At 40.1% G+C, this 26,036-nt stretch overlaps 4 protein-coding genes across 5 annotated transcripts; all 4 read right to left on the bottom strand.

Moving 5' to 3' along the window:
• Positions 1–3,686: 3,686 nt before the first annotated feature.
• hoxb1b (homeobox B1b) lies at positions 3,687–5,471 on the bottom strand. Its single transcript, XM_033985361.2, has 2 exons — positions 4,495–5,471; positions 3,687–4,340 (listed from the first exon to the last, which is right to left on the bottom strand). The coding sequence occupies exons 1-2, from the start codon at positions 5,039–5,041 to the stop codon at positions 4,036–4,038; spliced, it is 852 nt and encodes a 283-aa protein (XP_033841252.1). The 5' UTR covers positions 5,042–5,471; the 3' UTR covers positions 3,687–4,035.
• Positions 5,472–6,515: 1,044 nt separating this feature from the next.
• Positions 6,516–24,450, bottom strand: LOC117387377 (homeobox protein Hox-A3-like). 2 transcript variants are annotated; one of them, XM_055229535.1, is made up of 4 exons: positions 24,122–24,450; positions 13,345–13,397; positions 7,730–8,071; positions 6,516–7,146 (listed from the first exon to the last, which is right to left on the bottom strand). In XM_055229535.1, exons 3-4 carry the CDS (start codon positions 7,974–7,976, stop codon positions 6,584–6,586), a joined length of 810 nt encoding a protein of 269 aa, XP_055085510.1. In that variant the 5' UTR covers positions 7,977–8,071; positions 13,345–13,397; positions 24,122–24,450; the 3' UTR covers positions 6,516–6,583. The 2 variants fall into 2 exon arrangements, with proteins under 2 accessions (XP_055085510.1, XP_033840767.1); XM_033984876.2 differs by lacking the exon at positions 24,122–24,450 and having other exon boundaries at positions 13,345–13,454.
• Positions 17,208–19,166, bottom strand: hoxb5b (homeobox B5b). Its single transcript, XM_033984690.2, has 2 exons — positions 18,400–19,166; positions 17,208–18,079 (listed from the first exon to the last, which is right to left on the bottom strand). The coding sequence occupies exons 1-2, from the start codon at positions 18,989–18,991 to the stop codon at positions 17,832–17,834; spliced, it is 840 nt and encodes a 279-aa protein (XP_033840581.1). The 5' UTR covers positions 18,992–19,166; the 3' UTR covers positions 17,208–17,831.
• On the bottom strand, positions 19,636–21,948 carry hoxb6b (homeobox B6b). The gene is made up of 2 exons (XM_033984724.2): positions 21,272–21,948; positions 19,636–20,271 (listed from the first exon to the last, which is right to left on the bottom strand). Exons 1-2 carry the CDS (start codon positions 21,693–21,695, stop codon positions 20,009–20,011), a joined length of 687 nt encoding a protein of 228 aa, XP_033840615.1. The 5' UTR covers positions 21,696–21,948; the 3' UTR covers positions 19,636–20,008.
• Positions 24,451–26,036: the final 1,586 nt, after the last annotated feature.

The raw sequence follows: 26,036 nt of genomic DNA, 5'->3' as shown, positions 1-26,036 counted from the left end.
GTTCTGGTTTTCCCCTCCTGGGCTCTGAGCAATGGGCAGCTTTAATTTCAAGTGTACAGGCTTCCATGCAAAGTGTTAAGCCGTGGTAAATTAGCAAAAGAAAGTCGAAGATCTTTAGCTGTTTTCCCAAAAAGCAAATTTCTCAAAGCAAGCCTGGATTATTCTCCCTCACCACCCCTCATTATTCCATCGTGCTGCTTCGTTACTCTGCCTCTCAGCTGCTCTTGTTTTTCTTACGGCATATAGTCATGGCGTTCTGACAGCAACGCGGAAGAGGAAAACTATTAGGGGTAGCCATTTGGATCCTGGAGGCAATCCCAGGGAGTATTAAGACGTTAACCCTGGCCAAGTCACTTGTCTTTCTCAGTTACTATGCTGATGGAGTGGGGAAAGGATGCAGGCGCAAGGGACCCAAGAGGCTGCTGCTGTTCTGCTTCTGGGGCTTCAGGTTGGCGGTGCTTCCAGATCCAATCGAGTCTGACTCATGGAGGGGGGATGGTTGTCAGAAATTGCCCAGCCTTGGCTAAAAAGAGCCACAACAAAGAGGGAAGATAATGGAAATTCACAGTCATAACCTGGCAGCATTGCCCAACAGGCTTTAGTTAAAGTTGTTTACATTAACAGTGGTGATAAAAATCAAGATGATCCTACTCTAATGGGTTAAGTGTTTAACAAGTGCAGCTTTTAAAATTGTTTAAATGATAGTCATCTGTCCAAGGGGTACACCAAGTTATACAAATGTCTGTTCACTGAAAATTAGCATTTATCCTTCCTAAATTGGTACTAGTATGTTTGTATTTAATACAGTTTAAAAAAAAAAATGAAAAATCCAACCCATCACTGATTACCAATAATAAGAAATGATTTGTACACTGATTTTGAATTATTGAATTTTATACTTTTTAAAAATGTATTTACCTATTGTCATTTACATGGAAAACAGAGTATCCTAAAAATGTATTTTATTTTATTGTTGTTAATTAGCTTAATGTAATTTTCATCCATAGAGTCCTAAAGTAAATTGTCCTAGGTAGTTAAGACTTCAGTGTCACTACTGCAACTATGTAAAACTTCTCCAATAACTGAGGAACCTACATCAGTGCTATATAATCATACAGAACCACATCTGTTTCATTTTTCAGACAACCAACCCCCTTTAACCCATGAATACTGTATCAAGATGGCCTTTGAAGCTGCGAGACCCTGTGGAGTGACATGCGACAGAGGAACTGGTAAAAAACCAAGGAAGTGAGCCTGGCAATAGACTTGTAAAAGAGCCTGCAACAACTGCAAGCAGCATGGGGTACAAACAGGACTGGGCTGACCTCAAACAAAGTGCAGAAGGGGGCAGGACAGCTCGAGATGTGAAGATAACAGAGGTGAAAGAGGTTGTATACAGTGCATCTTAATATTACGCTGGGAGGTACAGCCCAAAATCACTCCTATGGGTACAAGAGTAATTTTAAAAGTGGGGGGGGGGATCTTCCATGGTCTCCATGGAGATAATATTGTTTTCCTTGGAATGTTCCACTGTAGGGCATTAAACCTATATATCATGCATTTATATATTATAGATTAGATTGCACAGAAATACCTTGAAAAATAGGGAATCTGACTGTGAGCACTGTTGCCTCTCCACAAATATGACCTCGATGTGCCCTCTGCTTGTCTCCACGGAGATAGTGAGATAAGTTTAATGTCATACTGTGGTACATTCAAGGCAAACCAATGACATCTTCATAAAACAGGTTCTGAAGTGCATCCTATTATTTGTATTTTTTATTTTAGTTAATATTTCAGTCTATTAATACATGAACTGAATGTTGATGTTTCAAAATACCCAAAAAGTATAATGAAAATAATTTTTAAATTAACATAACTTTTTAGACAATAAAATGTTATTTTAAGTAAAATAATAATGGTGAGATTTTGTCCTATTCATGAATTTATTTTCAGTATCAATACCTGTTCAAATGAGTATCTACTTCTGATACTAGTTGTCTTATCAATTAGGAACAACTAACTGGAACACATCTTTCAGCATCATTAAAATATACAGTACAAGGCAACATTTGGCCTGGAGTATGAAGGATTTTGCGCTCATGTTTTCACAGTCACTTACACTATGTTCTCACTGTACCGAAGCTGATTGTTTTGTGTTCATTGTAACATTAAACAAACCTGTGCGTGACCTACATTTCTCCAACAGAAAGCCATGGGCGCAGTGCTAATCCAAAGGTGAAAAACGGCCTCCTCCTCTCTCCTCTGCTCTGAACATCTGTCTTGACGCTGGTGTTGGCTGCAGCCCCGGCTTTGACACTTCCAGATGGAGAGCCCACTGGGAGCACTGAGGTATTACCTACAGAGATGGCAGGGATCACACCTCCAGAATGAAGTCCCACGCTTGTTTTCTGCACCAGGCAATGCTTTTGTTGTTGAATCTGTCACCCTTCACCATATCGATTGTCGCCTATCCAGTCCTTGGCCTTGCAACTTGTGTTAGTGTTTGGCTTTTGTGGAGAAACGCAGACACCAACAGCAAACCCCTTAAACCTTTTTTCAACTTACAGTAATGGGCCATATGCTATTTCAACTGTAACTTCAACTGTTCGGGGTCATATTAATTTTTAATATAGTTGTAAAAGAAGTGCATCTCATTGTGTAATTTACTTCTGTTCTCAAGAAATATGTTTAAGCTCATTAAATCGTAACTCAATTCAAATGAAATCAGTGATTGTAATTAGTAACTTTATTGTTCAAGGTATTACTGAACTGTTTTCATTTAAATATAGCCTTCTGCACATATGGCAGATTTTTATTCCTCTGAAATAATATGAGTCAACCTTTACTTGTACCAAAATGGGAAATTTCAGTATTGCAACGTAAAGTACAAGAACTGCATAAGAATTAAAATATGAAGTAAAAAATTAAGGTAGATAACTATATAACAACCTTACATCTAACTTTTTTATCTAGAACATTAAAATGTACTTAAATGAACAAATAATTTAATTCCAATGACGAACATTGACCAAAAAGCCTGTACCTTTATTGTATATTTAAAAAGTACCTGCTAACCTCTCAAGTAGGAGGCCCAGAGTGGACTTCTCAAACTCATTCTGGTGTCTTGACAGATTGGCCCTGCATTCATCTGCGGCTGAACTCTGGTTGAACCTCTTCTTTGGGAGAAGGGCACGGACAGGCCAGTGCTGCTGGGACCCAAAGTGTGTGTGCTAACCTAACACCCAGTGCAAATATTGAAACTCCTGTCCATGGTGCCATCACTTGAAACTCGGTTGTCAGGTTCTGGCAAATGTTTGGCTAAAGGTGAGGTCAAGAAACGCACAGTGGTGTCAAATGATCTGCTATTTTTAGTCACTATATGTCGGTGTGCCTTCGATATTAATGTAATCGCTTGTGAAGGTATGAGAAGAACCTGTGTCACTCATGTTCGAGGTGAATTTGGGTAACAAATCAAGGGTGAGACCTGGTTCCCTGGAGTTTGTTGTCATGTTTAGAGCCCCTGGAGGTATTTGAGGGTGAAAAGGTCACTAGGAACCACCCCATGTGTTGTGAAAGATTTCTCTTGTCACATTATGCAAGTGGACTCTACAGAGGACATCACTCAAAAGGAAATATTTCTGTGGAGTGAAGAAGTAGTTTGAAAAAGTAAATATTTTCTATTTTTTACTTTGTTTAAGACACAAGTATAAGGTGATTTATATATTTTACTTAAAATCATGTGGACATTCATTGGAAAATACCCTGTAAATAAATAGTGCAAAACAATGACACTGACTATTACAGTGCTTCAACACAAAACAACTAAGGAGAATACAAAAACATTTAAAGATGATAGATATTTGTCTTTGCAGTCCATTCACAGTATAATGCACAAACCAGAGTCAGTCATACCCTGTTCAGTTCAGTCCCACAGTTTTCACAGTGTGATTGGGAATGGCGTGGCTGGATAGGGAAGTTGTAGAAAATTGCTTTGGTCCCTATCCAAACACATTTTTAAAAGTGTCATTATTGTTAACAGTTTTTCCCTTTGACTTTTGGAGAGTTATCAGGGCTACTGTGTTTGTCCATTTTTGCAGAACTATTGCCAAAAACGCATCCTGATTTCTCACGTTTTTTCTGCTTCATTCTGCGGTTTTGGAACCATATTTTAACCTGCGTTTCGTTGAGGTCCAAGCTGGCGGCCACCTCCACTCTGCGCGCCCGGGTGAGGTATTTGTTGAAATGAAACTCCTTCTCCAGCTCCGTCAGTTGTTTAGTGGTAAAGTTGGTGCGGATCACGTTGTGCTGGCTGGGGACCCCAAACTCCGACAGGGCAGCTGTGATGAAATGAATGATGAGAAAGTAAATCAAAATCAATCTGTAATGGCATGATGGAAATAAATACAGAAATTATGTAAGTTTTACGCACGGCTCTTTGTTGCTTTTGTATTAGTTTCAGCTTATCATAATAGTTGTTAGAGGCCTACAAACCTGTTTTAGGAGGATTTCTCTTCACTTTCATCCAGTCAAAAGTTTTTGTCTCCTCAACTTCTTTCTCCTTGCTCGGTACAGGAAGTCTTGTATACACGTTTTCTGCGTAATCTTGATGTCTTTGCTCCCCGCTGCTGTTGTAGTGCATGTACTGTGCACCCTGAGCGACAGTCCCGCAGCTTTCTCCCGTATAAGGAGACACGTTTGTCCCAATGGGCGACACTTGCGCGTGCATATAGCCCCGGTCTTGCTCTGGCGCTAAGCCGTATTGGTGATGCCCGTACTCCAGCGGCGGGCCATACAGAGAGTTTCCCGGTGGTGTGAATTGCACGTCAAGATTAACGTGTGTTTGGTGGTGAAGAGGAGGTAAACTTGGGGTCTGATGGGGCCCCGTAGTCGCTGCAATTAAACGTCCGTCCGGTGCGTAAGTATCACTTGTTGCGCACGAGCTGGTCATGTATCCGTGGTTCAGGTTGTGATATCCGGCCTTGGCACTGAAGAGGTTAGCACCTCTGGTACAAACTGGGTAGTCTAGGTATGAGTTCATCTTCAAACTTCACCTATTGTTTGCTCCTAAAATCGATCAAAGCTGAGCAGTCATTAATGGTGCTCCTTGCCCTAACCTTCTAGGTAGTATGTCAAAGCTGTAAAACTGCCTTCCACCCTCATATCACCTTCCTGACACACCATGTGACCTGCTAAAGGCCAATGGCGAGAGGCCGGGGACACTCTGTCATGTCTGTGGGCTCGTCCATCAAACGCCTCGTATTTACATGACAAACGCTTCAATCAAACGCGCTCATCCATCTGATAAGAACAAACATCAAGGCCCATTTTCGCCTTACAAGGACTTAAAAATCACATTAAAAGAGTGACAATGTGTATGTAACCAACCATAAAAAGATCATTACTATAATAATGTTATGGCGAGAGGTGAGAGGGAAATTTGATCTTTAATGACATTTAGCACCACAGCCGAGGAGGCCTACACCATTAAACCATATTTTTTGAATACTGGGGATAAATAATAAAGTAAAACAACATGGGGATTCTATTTGATTAAGTTAATGCTGTAAAAGAAATAAATAAATGCAACTGTGACATAAATCTTTTAGGGTTATTTTTATTTTTGTATTTTTTACAAATGCTAATTTGTTGTAACATCTTCATGACAAGCAGGTGGCGTAAAATGTGCACTGTGAATCAAATACTTTGCAACTCTAATGTGCGCTCAATACATTAACTAAAGTGGTAATTTAAAGATGTTACGTGCAGATGATTTGTTGATGCTTTGTTCGGCCATTAAGAGTCATGCGCATGCATTAAAGTATATTGGGCTATTCCTCAGAATTGATCAACTTTTGTTTTTACTTTGCCACACTTGTCAATATTAATCACTATTCCTGTTTCACTGTTATTAATTTTTAATGCGAAATTTAAATATAGATGAATGCCAATAAGACAAATGCTGGTTACCCTAAACATGGCTGGATTTTTCTTCAAATGTTTACAATTGAGAAGACGGGAATCAAATCCTGATCGAAAAAGCGAACGTGGATCCAGTGATCCATCACTCGCTCTTTTACTGATTGGCAGCTTGTGTGGCCCACTTTTGGCATAAAGCACAAAAGGCTGGTCTGTTTTCTTTTAAGAAAAGTCTAATACCACTGAGGCCACATTGCAATATCATCCCAAACCTATCACGTCCACAGTCACCCGTAAGGGCTCGGTAATTAACTACGGCTTAATGCTGCATTATAGAGCTAAGTACTCATTAAACTGCAACAAAAAGAGAGGCTTTGGTGTTTTCCGGCTGCTTCACTGTATTCACGTTGTGTACTTGATCTGGGAACTACTGAAACAAGTTAAAACCTAACGTTTGCAATGGAAAAACAATTATAATTAGTTGGAGAGCTAATGTCTTAGACTGAAATTTAAACTATCCATTTAACTGAAATTAAAAATAGTTGTTGTATAAATACGGAGATATCTTTGTGCATAAATAAATCCGGGGAGGAAATTAAAATACCATTGTGTCAGACTATAATTTGGCCTATCCACAACACAGACTAAAGTCCAGCCAAACGTGCTACAGATGAGTCAGCTTTGGAGCCTGCATGATTCTGTCCTGAGCAGGGCAGCTATGAGAGAAATATGAGCCTTGAGGATCGTTTAGTCCCACCACGTGCGAGTGGCCGTGCGCGTCAAAGTCCGCGTTAAATTGTGGCCCGTGCGTAAAGCGAGGGTCACCTCCGGGAGCTGCGTATTTGGAGAAGTGTTCTGTCTCTTGGTACGTCATGGACTGCAGCTGGACTTTTGGTGGAGGGGACACTGGGATATCTGGACCCAAATGCACATAGCCCAGGCTGGAGAGGGTGGGGCTATCTGGTTCGGAGGGTGAAGAGGGGGAGCAAGATGTTCCTAGGCCCTTCACGCGCTCATCCTTCTTTTGTTTCATGCGCCGATTCTGAAACCAAACCTTGATTTGGCGCTCGTGCAGGTTCAGTAGATTGGCCATCTCCACGCGCCTGGGTCTGCACAAATACCGGCTAAAGTGAAACTCCTTCTCCAACTCCACGAGCTGCGCGCTCGTGTATGCTGTGCGCGTGCGTTTCGAGGACGGGGACGCGCTAGCGCACTTGTCATTGGAATCTGTGGATAAAGACAGAAGAGGTTCATAAATATAGATTTCAGTTTTACATTCTTATCTTGTTACAATAAACCTTAAATGCTCTTTCTATATTAAAGATAAATAGCCCTACCTAACGTTTTGCATCATCAAATGTAAAACATGAATATGGCTATAGGGATTGGAAAATCTCATTAAAGGGCTGGGTGATATTCAAGTGACATTGAACTCATTCAGAACTATGATGAGCATTTTGTTTCAGTTTATACTGAAATGACATGACCATGTGTGTTCGCATCTGTAAAATCTCAGGTTTAATGTTTGTTTATTAGAGACATTGGACCTACAGTGTTACTTGAAACGTTGTCAGTATACAAGAACATGGTTTTATATACAGTATTGTTTAAAGCCTTGCATTAACATACAAAATAGTGTTTCCAGAGATCTGCTTTGTAATATTGTATTGATGTTGTGCAGCTGGTATCTCAGGCCCCTGTTTAATTAATTGCTAAATCTTTTAAAAGAGGAAGCAGACAGAGCAGAATTGTCCTCAGTGTGAGATTTCATTGTATCAAATGAAAAGGCCCTGTTTGATTTGATACAGACCTGCAATGCTCGTCTGGCTCCTGTGTTTCTCATTGGTCTGTCTGGACTCTTTCATCCAAGGAAAGATCTTTTTACTCATGCTACACTTGGGGTTTCCTCTCCCAGGCGTCTCTCCAGTCTGCCCGCTCTGTCTGTGCTGCCGTTGCTTGTTTTGGTGTGTGGCTGGTTGAGGAGCAAAACCGTTTTCCAGAGAAATCCCCAAGAAGTGATTTTGGTGGACGTTGTGTGGAACTCTGTGCGTTTCCATTAAGTGCGCGTTGCCGGGGCCCCTTTGACCTTGTGACAGAGCGCTGGCAGCCAAATGTCACATGGCAGCTTTCCAGAGAGCGCCGAGCTTCTGGCCTAAGTGCAGAGACAAAATAGACACAGACAGAATCAGGGAGGAGACCGAATGATCCATCTTATCAACTCAATAGTGCGCTGACATCAATAGCCATACTCTCCTAAAGCAAATATGCAAAGAGAAAACCTAGACTTTTGGTTGTAATCAACATCCTTTTAAAAAAACAACAACAAAAAAATCAAACAAGAACCTAAAATATAATAAATCAAATAATTTCTTTGGTATGTAAGGAATAAAGCACATACTTTTGATTGGTATTTTTTTTTTTTTTCCTAAATTTTTGTTGTTCTAACCTACATTCTAAATGTATTTTCTTTTGTAAAATGCATGAACTTTGGCGGTATTTTTGTAAATCTATTTCAGAAACCACAAGAAAACAAATTACTTTCTAAACAAATATGCCACCAATAACAAATTGTAACAAACAAGAGCCCATTTATCAACACACGAAATTTATATCATGAATATCAAAGGCACTGGCTATACATTTTTAATTCTCATTGCGCGCCAAAGCTGTGCGCCATAACCGGGCCTATTTTTAAACGCACAAAAATAACAAGTCGTTATCAGCTATTATTGGTTATAAAATAAAATAAATAGAAGCCAGAGGCGTGTCAGTGTTACGATGGATACATATGTCAAACACATAGAGAGCTATAAAACGTGTCATTACGCAGCAGCTGTTATAAGCTACGTTTGTAACAATAAAAGGCGCGATTAAAAACGGTATTTGGTTCCAACGAAAGGGCAAAATTAGAAAGAGAAAGGCGAGGAAAAGAGAGAGAGAGGGAGAATAAGTCTGGAGGCATGCAGCTTTATGAACTCTGGGTGAACCGTGGCTCGAGTCAGGATCGTAAATCATAAAGACACATAGCCCAGTCCGCGGCACAACAGCCGGCTGCCTTACCTCCGAAACTACATTCATCGCGGGCTAAAACAATCCCAAACGCACAACAACGGCTCCTCTTCTCACCTTAAGAAAAAAAAAATGTCGCTGATAATTTTGGAATAACAATCCTCGCGTGTGGTTGTGTGTTGATTATTAGTGCGTCTCGGGCGTCACGGTGTGCCTTTGAATGCCAGTGGGCTGAGGCTGAGTGGACACTAGTGTTTCTGCACAGCTCACACCGCGCTGCGTAACATTTTTCCTCACGCAATGTCACCCAATGTGCGCGCGTGGAAAAAGAAGCCTATTCCTGCTGATCACGCAACATCATGTATGGACATAGTCAGCGATAAAGATAAGAAGGATTTTACGCACTGGACTAATGTGACAATTAAAGCTCAATGTGGTCAAGAAGAAACAAAGGGAGGTCAAAAGCGTATAAGAATCTTTATTGGAAAATGGAAAAATAAAGTTATCCTAACATAATGAAAATGAGCCGTTCCGTCATTTAAAACCATTACGCATTTGAGCAGAAATTGGAGCCCTTTCATTGTGAAAAGCCACCCAGTCACATCTCTTTTAGTTTAAACAGCGCTGGGAACGTGTCCAGCGGTGTTATAATAAATCCCAACATGGCTGAAGTCCCCTTTAGGAGCGATGCCAGACAGAGATGCCATAAATTGCTCATGCACAGAAAGCTATCAGTATTTAGACCGGGGCTTCGCACAATGAGCCAGGCTTCATTTAGTCCTGCCATCACTTCCACATAGAAAGTGCATTACATTTAGTTTGGGTAATGAGGTTTTCCCCTTTCTTTGTTAGTTGTGGGATTTAACAGAGTGAAAGCAATATATAAAGTTAAAGCAAGACGGTGGTCAGCAATGGTCATTAAGAGAGAAGTCTCCGTGCGTAACGAGGCCTTTTACAGTATGGACCCGGGTTCAACATGCTGACAGTCGGACTGTGACAGGGCATCGATCGTACAGTCTGGTGGTGCTTTGATCGCTCATCTTCATCCCTGTTCGATAGGTTTGATTGGTTCTCAGAGGTAATATTTAACCAAGGGACACAAATTAACGCCAAATGGATGTCTTTGATCTCCGAGCCGTTTGACACAAAACAAGGACGCACAACTTTTAATAAACGAACTACAAGTGGCACGCGAGCTGTGGATTATTATGATTTAATGATGGTCTATAGGCCTTTGCTGAATCAAAGTTTGAGCGCAGACACAACAATAATAATAAATGTATTTTACAGGAGTCTAAACCAAAACAAATAGTGTCATTCTGAGATGCCTATTAATGATCTGAACTAAGGAAGTGTATATCTTATCTATATTGTCTCTAAAATTAAAAAAGAAGATGAAAAACTGAACACCAAAACAACAGTGGAGACTGAAGACTAAAGAACTGAATTGGACAAAAACATCCTTCATTTCATAGGTTAATGGTTTACTTATGACATAAATAGGAGCTCCATATACTAATAAAGCCACTACTTTCTTATTATTACATTTACAATAGGGTAAGTTTAGTGTTACCCATTAAAATGAACAGGATTGGGATAGGAGGACTAACAAGATCTTTGGAAAGACTAACATCTCCACCTTAATGGAAATGTTAATAATTACCTTTAATTGTTGAGTATGTAGTAATTTAATTGTAGTTGGGTGGATTAGGGACAGCAACAACAACCACAGCAGCTCACTTGATGATAACCTCTTTGCCTCTAAAACACAAAATGCTGTGAGGACTCTACTGTCTAACTGATCTCTTGAGTTCACACGATGGGGTGGCGTTGGGGACATTGGCCGCACAGTGAACAGGACAGAACAGCCTGCTGTGTCTATGATCTATATCCATCACTCACATGTGACAACACTCCTATCTGTGACCACACCGAGCTCCACTTAAACCTCGTCATCATCAAGAGCCCGCATACAGGGGGCGCTGTTGCACACCTTTCAGAGTGGTAATGACAAATCTCTCACACACAAAAACACGCACATCAATGTTTTCACACTTGTGGGGACATGACACATACCACAACTGTAGATGTACAACAAGTGCAGAATAAAATCTTTGCGATAACTTTCCTGTTCGGCTTCTTCCATCCACACTCTACATGTCACACTTCACAATAGGCGATGGTGTTTCCTGACATAGGCAGACTGTGCAAATATACAGGGCCACACCAGCCACTTGAGGGCACTAAAATTTGAGTCAAGTATTTGTGTTGATTTTTGTAAAAACAGTATGGTATTTTTGCATGTAAAATTGTTTATACCCAATCAATCAGTTTTGCATAAATAAGGGCCCCTGAACAAGCACAGAGCCCCTCAAAGGTAGAAAGAGCCATGTTATAGGGTCACATATTTATTTGGCATATTTTATGTTGGCTGTGCTCTCATGGTATCCTGGCTTGGGACAGGCACAAGCATTTCATTGTGTTGTGACCTCTTGTGGTTGGAGAATGCAGTAACAATGTATCTGAATGCTGCTTTTAACTGTATTAAATTGAATATAAAGATATGGCTTGGTTTTAAATAGCAACGATCAAACAAGGGCTAAACCACTACTAAAGGTATTTTTCAGACTATTGATCGAAGTTTCTGACTGGAAAAGTAGTGGTAGCCTGAGAACACTGATGACATGCCATTGCAATACCAACTCCAATGGTTGTGGTACATATTCACTCTAATTCAAAGCCAAAAACATATCTTTCCTTTCCCGTCTTAAACATAATTTTACTACTAGGACTCTCAAAAATTGGCCTGTCAAATTAGTGAAGGATAAAACACACACACAAACACTGCTCTACACTCATCTTCTCAGTCAGTTAATAATGGCAGTTGAGGTTATAAAATATCATGTTATTAATGCACATTTTAAACCAATATTTGTATTTGTTTGGCAAACCATATAAAACAGAAAAATGCTCAGTGTCTGATCATAAACCATGAGTCAATCATTTGCGAACACAGGCATGCGATTTCTCACACTTTTCGCAACCATGTATTAAAACCAACCAACATGCAGATTATTATGCCTGAACATATGAAACAGTCAAAGATCTTGAATAAATAATACCAGTTATCGTATTGTAACATATCCGTGTTCTTGGATGAGGGTTGCAAAGCATTTACTCAAAATTGTCTTGTCCAAGAGCAGACAGATAATTCATCATAATAAAAAATTAATTCCAATTTTACTTAATAGACATTTTGACCAACATTGCTATTCATTATTTAAAGTAGGTTAAAATACAATACAGTTGTTCCTCTGTCAAGTCCTTACTCAAACCTTCAGACTAACATTTATAGCGCCAGAGCGTTTAGTGCCATAAAGTTGTCTAGCTTCTGTTAAACACTATAAATACAGGCAAATGTGTAGGTCTTGAGGAGCATAACCAGGATTTATGGTCATTTCCAAAAGACACTTACAGCCATAATCCCGCTTTAAATTTAACATTTATGGTGTACAATAGAGGGATGTCTTTTGGCCTTATAGATCACCTAACATGAGACAGTGGCAGGTGCTTGTTTTCACAAATAACAAAGAAAAGCGCGCGCAAACAAATAACGTGCGTACTACAAGATGGCTTCTATGTCAGGTCTTCACTCCGATGGTTCATACAGTAATTGGTCCTCAGTCACAGCAGTCATCCCATGGGCCTGCTGACAAATGCTGCGCTCTGCAATTAGCCGCAGGAACCGCGTGTCCACATGAAGGGATTTATGGCGCTGATTTAATTCAAAGGCAGCCGAAGCAACAGCCAACTCTAACTGTCCCTCTTAATTTTACCCGTGGAAATACTCTCAATAAGAAATATTTTATGATAAGAAAATTCATACAGACAATCTTATCTGAAATAGCATTTTGCATGACAGATCTGGAAGTAAAATTTCTTCCTGATCTCATTTACAAAGGCTTAGGCGTTTAACTGAAAAGTGATATAAATTTTATATATACATATGGCACTAATAAACCATTATAGACAAACTTTTAGCAAATGAATTCACTAGCAACAAGTCAAGGACCACATCCAGGCTAAACCAAGACTAATTTAGGCCTATATGTTACAGAACTAATTTGTTTGGACATTGTTATTATAGCCTAATGAGTAATGCGTAATAAGCAGGATCGTGCGTATTCATGTTCATGCGCGGGGCAAAGGCTACTCCTGTTGAAGATAACGCCGCTCAGTGAAGTGAACTCGTGAACTCTGAATGACCACGGCAAGTCTATACACGTCCGCTTTACATTTAGTTGATCCCGCCTCCCTTCAATCAAACTTAATGCCACACACTCGCAGCGCTTTCGTCTGCGCTCTTTACGCACGCACAGATCCATATAGTCAACAAAGAAACTCATGTAAACTTACCCCGGATTTCTTGCCATCTTCTCAGCCCAGTGCCTCTGTCCCTGGCGTCCACTCTGTAGCGAAAAAGGAAGCTGTTTGTTAAGGTCCTCACATTTCCCAGCAAACTAAACTCCTCCTTGACCAAGACGCACATGTGCTGCAGTGAAAAGAAGATAAATGATGCTTTGGACAATGGCCACATTGTAACTTTCTGCGGATGTCAGAATCTCAAAGAATGTCGGGCCAAAAAACTGTGGAGGCATCATGTTTACACCGCCTACAGGCCTGTGACTATGTCTAAAACTCCATGTCTAATTATAGTAACGCATCAGTCATATACATTTTATTTATAATTTACAACATACTTAGCCTAATCAATATTTATATAAATGATATTTGTTATTAATGTTAACTTTTTGCAGTTCTCTTTTAAACATTTTGGCTACCGTTGCTCATGTGCAGTAGTGGGTGAGTTGAAGTGTCATCACCTACATACTCCCCAAGATACGAACTTGTGGCTGCTGCTTAATGTACACAAATTCGGATCTACAGGGTATATATAGATGACAGGTCATCGGCCGGTCACAGAGTCTGAGGAGAGGAGAGGCTGACGTGGTCTGCATACTTCAGGAATATTTAAAGTACAACCGGAGAGAACAGTGTATAGACTGAGGCATACCAATGCTTTAAATTGCCAAAATGTTTGATTAGTTTCTTTTTTAGTGTTAGACTTTATTTTTTAAGCCCAGTATTAAACTGAAATGAATTAACTTGACAGTCAAAGATGAAATTCAATGCAATTATTGTTGTCAGGACATTTGGTGTAGCAAAAATACAACAGTCTACACTCCTCTCTCATAAAACACTTACCAGAGCGTTTGGTGCGCGTTACGAGCCTCAACAGAGCCGTATAAACCTGACAGATATGTGCGTATTCAGTCAGTACGTGTCTTATCGGTGTGTCTTTCCAAGTGGTCTCGTATATACAGGAGATTTTAGCCTATTTAACCAAACTTTCTCTTTAAATAGGCTATACTGTATGAACAAAATTAAGAAGATTATTCGAATAAGATGGATTTGCACATTGTATTTGATGTCCAGGATAACAACACATCGGCGTCCTCCTACTCGGTTTACTTCACTAAATATTGTTATCATGTAGACCTATTGCCTATACTTTACCCTGAATAATTTGAATAAGCAAATTGAGCTTGACAAATTAGGTAGCAAACTGTCAATATTGTAACATATTGACAGTTTTCTTCAGATAAGTTTGACATTTAGCCTACCTTTCCTGTAGGTTTTAAAGACGCAATAATAAGTCTTAAGTTTCCATTTATTACTTATTTAACTTTGTAAAGGTCCCTAGTATTCCACCTTGTCATCTAGCCTTAATAACCTCAAATTATTGAGGAGGACTAAAGCTTTTATGCGCGGCCCTCTAAGCAGAAAGTGAAAATGGGAGATAACTGATAAACACGCTGGCAGTGACACGGCTTTTCTATGTTCAGGGTCTAACCTACACGGCCCGGTGATAGGAGCGAAAACTCATCCATCATCGCGAGCTGTCGGTCTGGAGCTCCCTCTGCCGGAATCAAGGTGCCATTACTTCCTATTGAGCTCTATTAAGAATTCATGCAAACACACAGCCAGATGTTGAGGAGCCGTGGCCCTGGACAGGTTTCACAATACGTACATGGTTTGCTACGAGGTATTTTATAATCATCAAATGAATACTGGCAAATGTCAGGATGAGGACACTGACCGAGGGTTAAGGCTATGTTGCACATTCTATGGATGTGGTGAGCCTCCAGCCCTTTCTCCCTCTCCAAATCCACCGTTTAATTGTGAAATAATAGTTTTCTCATTTATATTTAATAGTACACTGACGTATCATTTATTACATGTGCGCAGAGCCGCTGCCTTTTGCTCACTGTGTAAAGAGGAAAAAGGTGCCCATAGTTTTTCCAACTACTGTCGCGTGTTTTTTGTTTTCTTTTTGTGTGTTTACTAAAAGGAATATTGCAAATCCAGTTCATAATAGCGCATTATGAATAATAAAATCACATAGAAAATAATAGTGGTTGCACTATATGGTCACATAAGTGTTCTTCTTTTCAGTGACCTTATTTTACCTTTTCATTTTAAATATACAATGTTGATTTATTGGCCTAAACGTTTAAAGGCATATTTTAGAAGTAGTTTACACATATGAACTATAGTTTAAAGTTACTGTGATTGGTTGTTAGCTGATACTCATATTTTATATCCTATGTTTTTGGGGCCATTCGCCTTTTGTATTTAATCCAGAATCGTGTTTATATTGTTATACTGTATTTAAAATGAATGATTGTTTTTACACATTTAAGAACTTTTATTAATGGTCAAAAAAAAAAAAAAAAAAAAAGTTATTACAGCCATACACTAGTGTAAATTCAGACCCATCCCCAAAAATACTTGGTTTGGACTTCTTGGTGGTGACTGTGCAAAGTGTGGCAGCACTGAGCCGTGCGTCCTGACGCATCTGTGGCTGCAGTCGTCTCCTGACCCAGCGATGATCCCCGTCCCTATGAATAATGCATGAGATCCGGCTGCAGATTACCCCTATCAATATGCAATGCTCATTACGCTGCTTAAATTGCCACTTAATAGTTATGAATATGTGGGAAATGTCTGAGATCCATAGCCAATACCACTGATTTTACTTTTACCTGAAATGAGTTTGAGAAGACTAGGGAAATAGTCTACGTAAAGCATAGAAACCTGCTCTTAGTTTTAAGATGTGATATAATTATATTTTTATTAGTAGCCTATAGACAATAGGCAGTAGCCACGAGCTCATTTAGATGCATATCTTTATCTAAAAGCAGCGAGGCCTGTGTCCAGCTCTGCTCTGCTCTCGCTGCTGTGGCCGCAACTTCACCTTTGGCCGCGCGGTGACTTGACACATTTGAGAATAAATCACTCCGGGACCAGCTCAAGTTCGTCTCGTGGCAGCTCCATAAAAGCGCTTATTAGTCTTAAAGTCAAATCATGAGAAGATTCTCCATAATGCATTGTGTTTGAAGAAGAAAGGATTTTTTTTTTATTTCTTTGCTTTTTAAACAGAATCATATTTTACGCACGGCAAACAAACGGCGTGTAACCTCAAAATGGAAAAATTCCCCCAAATAATTTCAATGTGCTATGTCACGTTTTATTTTTTATATACAGCGTACATTTTGTCAAGCTGCATTAATAATTTCATGGGATTAGTACAAATAAAATAACAATTGATCTCTAACAAATTTGGGCTAATTTGAAGCACGGCGTTTATCCAATTTTAGTGCCATCAGATGCTACCTAAATATGACTGGACATTTCCTGAGTCCAGTCCAGCCTTTCCAGTCCCATCCACGCAGTTAAGCCGTCACTTTCATTCAAGGTTGTGAATTATATTGTACATTGTCTACTCCCCAAAACCATAAAACCAACTTTATGGACCTCACGTGACTTTTCACAGTCTGTAAGTAATATAGGCCCTATACAATCTTTGGTAAGGCTGGGATTTTTACCAACTTCAGCCATTGCATGTTATACCTGTAAGCCTTTTTGGATTTTATTTCTGTTGTAGGCACCACCTCGCCTTGTTGGACTGAGGTCAAGACGAGGTAAGTTTGGAAAGTTTCTCTTTTGCACAAAACAGGGCCAGGAAAATACGTCAGAGAAAATTGGTGTGTGTGTGAGTGTGTGTGTTTGGTTTGGTTCAAATTTATTCAAAGTTAATTATGTCATTGTATTGTCTAATTATAGGCTTGATATGGAATGTGGATTTTTTGGGATTAATTTAAAATATCCAACACAAAGCAGTTGAGTCGAAACTTTTATTTCAAGCGCTATGAGTTCACTTACAAATACAAAAAGCTTATTGGCGAAAAAAGCGTACATCACTTACAGCCTATATCCACAGAATAACCTTTTGCACTAAAAATTTATCACATTGACAGGTTGAATACATTTGCATTGCTCATAATTATTAGACCTAAAACAATAGATGCACAAAATATCCTAGAGCTACACATTATTGGCTTCTTATGAAAATGTATGGTTTGCAATGGCCACGAGAGAGAACCATCAAAATACAGCTATAAGCGCTTTGAATGAATGGCTCCAAATACATTACATTCAATGAACAGCAGCATATGGTTTGGAAGTTTTTTTCGTATTTTCTTAAACTGTACAATGACTCCTGTTTAGACCGTCAAGAAGAATAAAGAGCTAAACATGGCGACCTCAAGAGACAGAAAGAGCATCAACAATTATTAATATTTACATCTTTTTTTCTTCCAAATATGACATCTAAGCTACCACAACTAAAAATGGCATTGGGACCACGGAATACTTCTTCTTCTATCACAATAGCATGCTTGGAAGGTGCTGCGCCTTTTCAATAGCTTTACAGTACTCATGGATATTTTTTTTTTAATTTTATTTATTTTTTTCATAATTATCATGATGCTTCCAAAAACTCAGTTGTGGAAGGCGCTGCCTCCTGTCACCAGACTCATGCTTTTCAGTTTATTGTCCTTCTTCCACTTCATCCGGCGGTTTTGAAACCAGATTTTGATCTGTCTTTCGGAAAGACACAAGGCGTGGGCTATCTCTATCCTCCGCCGTCTGGTTAGGTATCTATTGAAGTGAAACTCTTTCTCCAGCTCTAGAGTCTGGTAGCGGGTGTACGCAGTTCGGGCCCTTTTCCCATCTGGTCCAGTCATATCTACAATTTCATAGAGAGAATTAGCAGCGACAACAACAGCACAATCATCAACAACACATCAAGGTGGCTGGCTGTTTTGGATGGGATTTTAGATAAGATGAAGTGATGCGGAGAGGCATGCAACAAAACCACGACGTAAACACACACTTTCACAGCTTCTGCCTCAAATCCTACAGACACAAACAACTATTTTCAAAGCCAGATCACAAGCCAAACCTTCAAACCCTGTCCTCGCTGTAACCTGCAACAACCTGCTCACTCATGCACTTGACAGATTTACGACAGACCCTCACAAACAAATATTATGAATGTACATATACCATGGCTTATGTGCAGTTTCCGCATCCAGGGGAATATTTGCGGCGTTTGGCAATCTGTGGGAGCCGATGAGGTGGCACTGGGCTCCTGCTGCTGCTGCTGTGCGCGTGGAACAGAGCTGGACCCTCCGCTGCCGTGTGCGCCCTCCTCGCTCTCAGACACTACCGCGCCACCGTCGTCTATCTCCGTGAAGTGCGCTCCGCTGTTTTTGTTGTTGGGGGCTGAGGTCGCGCTCCGGTCAGACGGTGGAGAAGGGCTTTTTAGTTCCAGTTGCTCCCTGTTTGCGCAGGACGGAGGTGGCTGGGGCTGCACCGGGTCCGGGGATGAGAGCGAGCAATTGGGCGTCTGTCTGTAGCGGGCATCCGGCGCGAATCCACGGGTGTCATCTCGCACGGCACCGAAGTGGTTGCCCGCGTTGGTGCGGTTCACGGTTAGGTCCATGCCATTGTAGTTGTAGCCGAAAGACCCGGAGTGCATGGTGCCAGGGTCTCTGAAGGAGCCGCTCACAGCGCCGTTAGTCCCATAATTTAGTAACTGATAGTCGGAGCCATTTGGATAGCGCCCTGAGAACGAGTTTACAAAGTAAGAGCTCATTTGCTTGGATTTTTAAAGCCTCGATTTGTAGATCTTTGTCGCTATAATCCTGTGTGCTTGCACGATTTATGGACGCAATCATGAATTATAAGCAATGAAGCCCTACTGTACTTTGCCAGGTATGCGGCCAAATATGGGAGCGCGTTCGAGAATCACGTGCCTTTGTTGACCAGTCGTAAATCCTCTCTGATGACTTCAAGAGGTAATTCATGCTCCATGGTTACAAATGATGACGAAATAATGGTCGTTAGGCTCCAGTCAATGGTGCCTCCCCGCTGCGCCCCAAGAACCGCGCGTGCAGAGAGCGCCATCTTCCGGACAAAGGTGGAATCTACGCGAGCCGAGCGTGAGCGCGCGCTGTCAAGGCCTCAATGTCATTTGTCATTTATGTAACGCGCGGATAATGTAGGCCACAAAAGGCTCAGGTAACACATAATAAAGACTTGTCAACTTTCATCGTTTGCACTTTTACGCACCGTGCGTAAAGTCTGATTTGCATTAATGGTGTTGTTATTTTTGGACATATAAACTAAAATATATGAGCCAAAGCATGTTCCAGTCTGCATCAAAAAGCCTTTATTTTTATTTACAATTTTCTAAACAAAATATTGCACACGGGATTCATTGTGCATTAAAACACAAGTGAACAACAATAAATAACATTCAAGGAACATTTTCTCATCTGTACAAATTGAAATATGGCACAAGATAAGTGTGTAATAAAGACCACAGATTAAACACTAGACAGCCACAGCCACAGCAGGGGGTGTACAGTGAAGAGACAAAGGCTCTTCTGGTGCCACAGGACAAAATCATGAGGTAACAAGATGGTCCAAAGCTACAAAATAAAAGAAATACCATATGTACATTTTGGCGGATTTGCATAGTCCTCAAATAAACGCACAAGCACACATGGAAAATCTACCGTGCAGACACTGAAAGTCTATCTCTACAAACACGAATTATCTACAAAGAAATACACTTTATTTCAGGAATGTCAGTGTCCACTTTTTATTATTATTTTAACTCTTTTCCCTCGCTTTGTTCGTTCTCCTCTTCGGTCTTGGAAGGGTTCAGCAGCTTGTTTTCCTTTTTCCACTTCATTCTACGGTTTTGGAACCAGATTTTGATTTGTCTCTCGGTCAGACATAGCGCGTGGGAGATCTCTATCCGGCGTCTCCTGGTCAGGTAGCGGTTGAAGTGAAACTCTTTCTCCAGCTCCAGGGTCTGGTAGCGGGTGTAGGTCTGGCGGCCCCTGCGCCCACTGTTCCCAAACGGGCCTAGAGAAAGAAAAGAAATGGTTAGTGGTAGTTTAATATGAAAATAAAATCAATATATAAAAGTTAGATCACGAATAGCTTCATATAATATAATATAAATAAGCACAGATATTCTCAGTGGTTGCTATAAACGAGCTTGAGTCTAATTGCGCAAAAAGAAAGAGCATCCTTTCTCCTTTTTCCTATATCCTAAATATTGTCATTATTTTCATCTGTCTTTTTTGGTCTGTTTTCCTAAATGTCTTCATATAAAAACATGATGCGCAATGGCGTCTGTACATCAGTGTAATGTGAACTGGTCTCACATTACCACTAACAACATGACTGTGCTTGTGCAGTCATTGGCACAAACAATAGAAATCTATAAGGTCACACTATTTCCTATTATTATTGTCATTAGGGATTCAATTTCGTGGCTTTAATCGTTGCGCAAACGTAAGCCCATGTGACCGGGTGAAAGGGTCGATGCAGGCCCACTGTGCGTGTGCGCGTGACCGTATTTGAAATGTCTCACTGGTGCGCATTTTGTGTTAGATGTTACCTTTTAATAACGTAGTACAGATCTGAAACTACATTTACTTCGACTGTTAACACGACTTTTCTTGCACAGTCTTCACAGTATTTTGGTCTTTTGACATTGCAAAAGTGAGCCAACGTGATAAATAAATAAATTAATAAATAAATGAGCCATTGAAATAAAAAAATAAAATAAACTTGCCAACCACAAAGTATAAGATAACATATTATGGGTTCCTTTTGTGCCACAGTTCAGTAGAGACAGTCTGGTTTTATGTTGATGTGGCAGACAGCCCCGAGGCGCTCAAACATCGGTGCGCTATGGTCCCTACTGTGTCTGTCTGACTGCTCTACTGACACTGAATGTGAAGTTACGCTCTGGATATCAAAGTATAGTCTAGAACGCTAAAATCCAGTAACATTTAACACATTGTTTGCCAAGTATAATAACTATAAACAAAAGAGTTAACAAAGTAGGTCCTACCAGCGGAGCAAGCGTTCATCCTCTGCATCCATGGATAGATCAGAGTGGAGGTCTTGTCGTCCAGGCTGCTGCTCATGTTGACAGCGCTTTGCTCGGAGCACTCCGCCACTTTCCGCTGCTGATGCTGGTCCTGCGTAACAAACAGCGCCTGTTCATCGCGACTCGAAAAGGCGCACTGACCATCGGCGTCTTTGTAAAAAGTCCCCACCGGGTTGTAGTCGCAGCTCGCCCGGCCGTACTGTTGGTAGTAGGACGCGGGGTAGACTTTCTCTTGCATGTTGGCCGCTCCATACGTGGCCGCGTTAGAGTAGTGCCTTAACGGGTCGCTGTATCCCGAGGAATAGAGCGGTATCTGACCCAGGAGAGAGTCCTGTCCTCCCGCCAGAGACACGGGGAAAGTTGAGTTAACAAAATACGAACTCATTGGGTGGACAACGGGGTGTATATACTCCGAAGGGATATGATTTGTTGTCTTTTATAGTCCAAGTGCTTTTGCCATTACTTTATCGGAGATTTGGTATTTGCTGAGAGGGGGGGTTGTGAGGTGCCACTGAATACAGAGGGGAAGTGTACCATCTGATCAACCTCTGGCCAATCAGCGCCGTCTGTTCTTGCACTACTGCACCCATGGGGGGCTCTTGTTGCGCGCAGGGGTCCCCGGTGAATCGAAACGAAGCGCTCGACCCTGTCAGTCTTTACGCACCTCAGTCACTTACAATCAACCAGACATGTTTAAAAAAACACTCTGCCACATCACTGTATCCAAATATCAAACAATATCACAATGCATCATGCATCTCGAATCAAACTTGTGCGTATCCGTAAAATAATGAAAAAAAAACCAAACAAAATCAGCTTTATGCATGGTCCTCTATTACGCACAAATAATCATCTCCATCAAACATTTGTCCCAATCGTCTATTGACAAATCTTTGTCAAAGTAAAGCCACTTCACTGAAACTAACTCTAATTATGTCCCAATTTGCTCTCTTCCTAAAGGTGAGGTCCCCTGCTGCTGTATACGTCCGACTGCCTCCTGCTGTGAGGGCCACGGGACAGGAGCCGCGTGCCATCATCATCCACCTCATTATAAGGCTCATCATCACGAGCTTTACGGACTAAATGGACACCAATGAAACTCTGCTAAAACTGCAAACTCAAGCGGTAAGGCACTTGTGAAGCCATATAATATACGATTCATGAAAAGGTAATAAACCAAACAATGAGAAAATTAATATAAAACTTAGTGAAGCTGCATTAGGTACTCTGTACATTGTGCAGTGCAGTGATTCGTGCAGGTTTAGCGTCTCATGATCTTTACGCCTTAGAAGACATTTTTTTCCACGTTTAATTTAACATTTAAAAATGTAAATGATCATATTGATTTGATTTGGCGTTTAATTAATGATTAGCATGAATGAAAAAGAAATAGAAACGCCCTTTTCTATTAATATTTGGTAATCACGTGCTTTTGACGCAGCGTGACGCATTATGTTACTGTATCCTATACATATAACATATATGATACAATACAATACAATACAATACAATACAATACTATATTATATTATATTATATTATATTATATTATATTATATTATATTATATTATATTATATTATATTATATTATATTATATTATATTATATTATATTATATTATATTATATTATATTGTTTGTACAGGGTTGTCTAATCTACACATTTTCTACAACTTTAGCTCTTTGAAATGATCTTTTAAAACAACATGGCCGTAAGAAATGCATTTTTTTTTTCATACTGTTGTTGAAAACAGTCAATCCCAAAGGCCTTAGATCACTGCAGTTAAGGGCTGCGTTTTTCATGCGCCTTAATACTTGGATCATCAGGCCTATACTGAACTGAGAACTGCCCCATAAAAAACAGACAAAGAGCAAAACACATAAAGCGTTATAGGTGAAACAAGATCACCATTTTATACGTTTTAAATATTAATACTATGGTCTCTGTCCTCATGCAGGTGCACTGGTCTCTTTATGACCCTCTTCAGAAATACAGATCCAGCTGGTTTTGTTCGAGTTTTCATGGATTGCATTTTATTGCTCGCATCTGTTTGTGAGAGGCTGATTATAGGGAGGGCACATTACCGTCATTGATTGTGTAACAGTGAATGAATGAACGTCCATTCAGTAAACGGTTTAGTCACACGTGTGGTTAAAAAGATGAAATAATACAATCGTATATCACAACTGTATACAAGATCATGCAGATATATATTTGTACAACGTGTATTGTTTCCGCGCTATGTTCTATTTTCAGCGATACCGAAATTCGTGCGCAATGGCGCCATGACCGCAATCAAAAACAACAAAACCTTCTAAGATGTTAAGAAATGTGGTCATTTTGTAGTAGTTAGCGAACAATATCAATTTCAATACAAATTTTAGTATCAAAATCTATAGGTAAAGACTGATATTTGGGTCTTTATTGGTCATTATTTGCCTCATCACCATTATCATTAAAGTCAGTCTCATGTGTCCAGAAACCAGCTGCTGCCTTATTCAGTCACCAACAGGCCTCAACTTCAACTTAAAACCCTAACTTATCATTTTTATGAAAAGATGTTTTTGTTTTAGGTCGAAGTCTGGCGCCGTTGCAGCATCTCACGGGTTAAGCTCAAAGTTAAGCAACTGGTTGTGAATAGCGCGGGCAACGTAAGAAAATAATAGACTCTCCTGACACAATGAACTGCTAATACTTGTTATGTAACTTAACATAGACAGGATATAAACGCTAGAAAACAGTTGGGGCTCTTTTGGTGTCTGAGCCCCTCTGCAGCAGTGCTTTGGCCTTGCGCGTGAGAAACACCTTACCTTTTGTTGATAATCCATCATGCGGACCGTGCCTGTCACTCCACGCTCTCGTTTCCAGAGCTCGTTCCCAAATCTCCTACTTTGCAAGCTGCGTTAAGTGATCTCCAAAAACATAATCCAGTCATCACAGAGGAGTGTAGATCCCTCATTTTGGAAGAACATAGCCAGAAGTGGATGCCCATTAAAACATGGCGGGGAGACGTCAGCGCCGTGGCTCCTTCTCGGGGAATTACGCACGAACATGGTGCCGATTTTATCCACCAAAACAGCAAAATCTACGTATACAACATAGAGCTAAGAAAAAGCATGTGTTTCTAGTGTTAAGTGAATGAGCAGTGCAAAACAGCAGCTGCAATATAACCTCATGGGAAATAAGTTCCCATTCCTAGTGTCCACATGACCAAGGGCAGCCAATCCTGGAGCCGAGCGAGTCGTAAACTTCGCTGGCAAAGTTGTAAATTTTCAAAAACAGCAGCCGTTTTTGTGCTTTTAGAGGCGCTTTCTCATCGCCATCTTTATTTTAGCTCATGGTCTGTGATGCGTAAATGTAGGGAGGTTTCAAAATAGGAAGAGAAAAATGTGAAAATATGATAAGGATCGGATGCGCACCTGGTTTCTGCCTTGGTCTGTAGGTGTTTTTAAAGGTCTGTATGGCTTCTTATCGTTTGCTGTGTGATTGTAAATGAGATTTAGGTTATACTGAGCAACATTGGAATTTTATAATGCGCCAAATCCGAATTACTCACAATATATTTTAGTTTTAACCCTATAGATTATGAAAGCGCATTTCTTTCTCTAATTCAAATGGCAAATTTAAAAGTCACTTATAGCTGTATTAAAATTATAATTATTTGTGATTTAAATTCAGTGAAACTGAACCATAATGTACCGGTTGGATGAAGCCCTGGGGCGTTTGAAAGTCTGACAATCACAGAGGTAGAGCTAGTCTCCAAGTTTAGTTATTTAAGTCATTAGGCTACCTGTAAAAGGAGAGATATTCACTATTTTTAAATTATTGTTATAGTATGTCTATTTTTTCAGTAATACTTTGGCTTTTCAGCTGCCATGGGGTAAAACGGCGCCAATTTCCTATTTCCAAAAGGATTTCCGACATTTATAGACTGAGGCGCAATAAAACCATAAATTCCACAAATGCAATGCATTCCCACTCACGTTCCTTTCTGACCTTTTGAAATTTTGCGATTTCATTTTTAGTGGGATCCCAAACCATAAAGCACAAGGTAAAATGCTATGAAAAAAATCAATGTCTATTTACACTCAATCTACGATTACTCTTGGTATTAGCTTGTTATGTTCAATTTACTAATAGGCATATTTCAAACACGGCTGCGACTGAATTTCAGTAAACGTTTCATTTGATTCTGTTTTTGCGCATTTTATAAATGGTTAAAAAAAACCCGTAAAGCATACAGCCGCAGCTCAAGGCCTCTGCGCGCAATAAATGATTTATAGCAAACCAAGGGCCTTTTGAGCCCTGCTTTTGTTCTTTTATAGAATAATATTTTTTATTTTGTAATATTTTTAACAACAAAAATCTGAAGTGTTTTATTCTCCACCACTTTTGTCTTTTGGGGGCGTTTACGTGAGTCATCTTCACTTCCTTTTATCCTCAAAAGAACAAAGAAACCGGACGCAGGAGGCTGTAAAACTTTATGGCCTCCTTAGACAACATATCCAGCACTGGCAGAGGAGAGACATTCACTCAGTCAAACACTTGTTTTTGTTTAGTGAAAGTGAAGCGGAGGGTACGCAGATATAGTAGTGTTATATATATATATATATGTCAGCTGGCTCCTTTACAGCTAAATAAAATCTCAATTCAAAAGGCAACAAATGATTGAAATTTAGAACAAAAACAAAATACTGGGCTTTGGTGAGTGAGATTTTTTATGTA

The sequence above is a fragment of the Periophthalmus magnuspinnatus genome, chromosome 19 (genome assembly GCF_009829125.3).
Source record: "Periophthalmus magnuspinnatus isolate fPerMag1 chromosome 19, fPerMag1.2.pri, whole genome shotgun sequence".
NCBI classification, from domain to species: Eukaryota; Metazoa; Chordata; class Actinopteri; order Gobiiformes; family Gobiidae; genus Periophthalmus; species Periophthalmus magnuspinnatus.
Note: the sequence above shows the minus strand (reverse complement) of the source record. Positions and strands in the feature narration are given on the sequence as shown.

What these genes read in the sequence shown, in the direction of transcription:
- hoxb1b (XM_033985361.2), bottom strand. Translation starts at nt 5,041, where the DNA reads ATGAACTCATACCTAGACTACCCAGTTTGTACCAGAGGTGCTAACCTC. An exon ending in GAGAAATCCTCCTAAAACAG is followed by an intron (nt 4,341 to 4,494) that starts GTTTGTAGGCCT and finishes ATTTCATCACAG; the next exon opens with CTGCCCTGTCGGAGTTTGGG.
- LOC117387377 (XM_055229535.1), bottom strand. Translation starts at nt 7,976, where the DNA reads ATGGAAACGCACAGAGTTCCACACAACGTCCACCAAAATCACTTCTTG. An exon ending in GAGCCAGACGAGCATTGCAG is followed by an intron (nt 7,147 to 7,729) that starts GTCTGTATCAAA and finishes CTTTATCCACAG; the next exon opens with ATTCCAATGACAAGTGCGCT.
- hoxb5b (XM_033984690.2), bottom strand. Translation starts at nt 18,991, where the DNA reads ATGAGCTCTTACTTTGTAAACTCGTTCTCAGGGCGCTATCCAAATGGC. An exon ending in GAAACTGCACATAAGCCATG is followed by an intron (nt 18,080 to 18,399) that starts GTATATGTACAT and finishes ATGAAATTGTAG; the next exon opens with ATATGACTGGACCAGATGGG.
- hoxb6b (XM_033984724.2), bottom strand. Translation starts at nt 21,695, where the DNA reads ATGAGTTCGTATTTTGTTAACTCAACTTTCCCCGTGTCTCTGGCGGGA. An exon ending in GATGAACGCTTGCTCCGCTG is followed by an intron (nt 20,272 to 21,271) that starts GTAGGACCTACT and finishes TTCTTTCTCTAG; the next exon opens with GCCCGTTTGGGAACAGTGGG.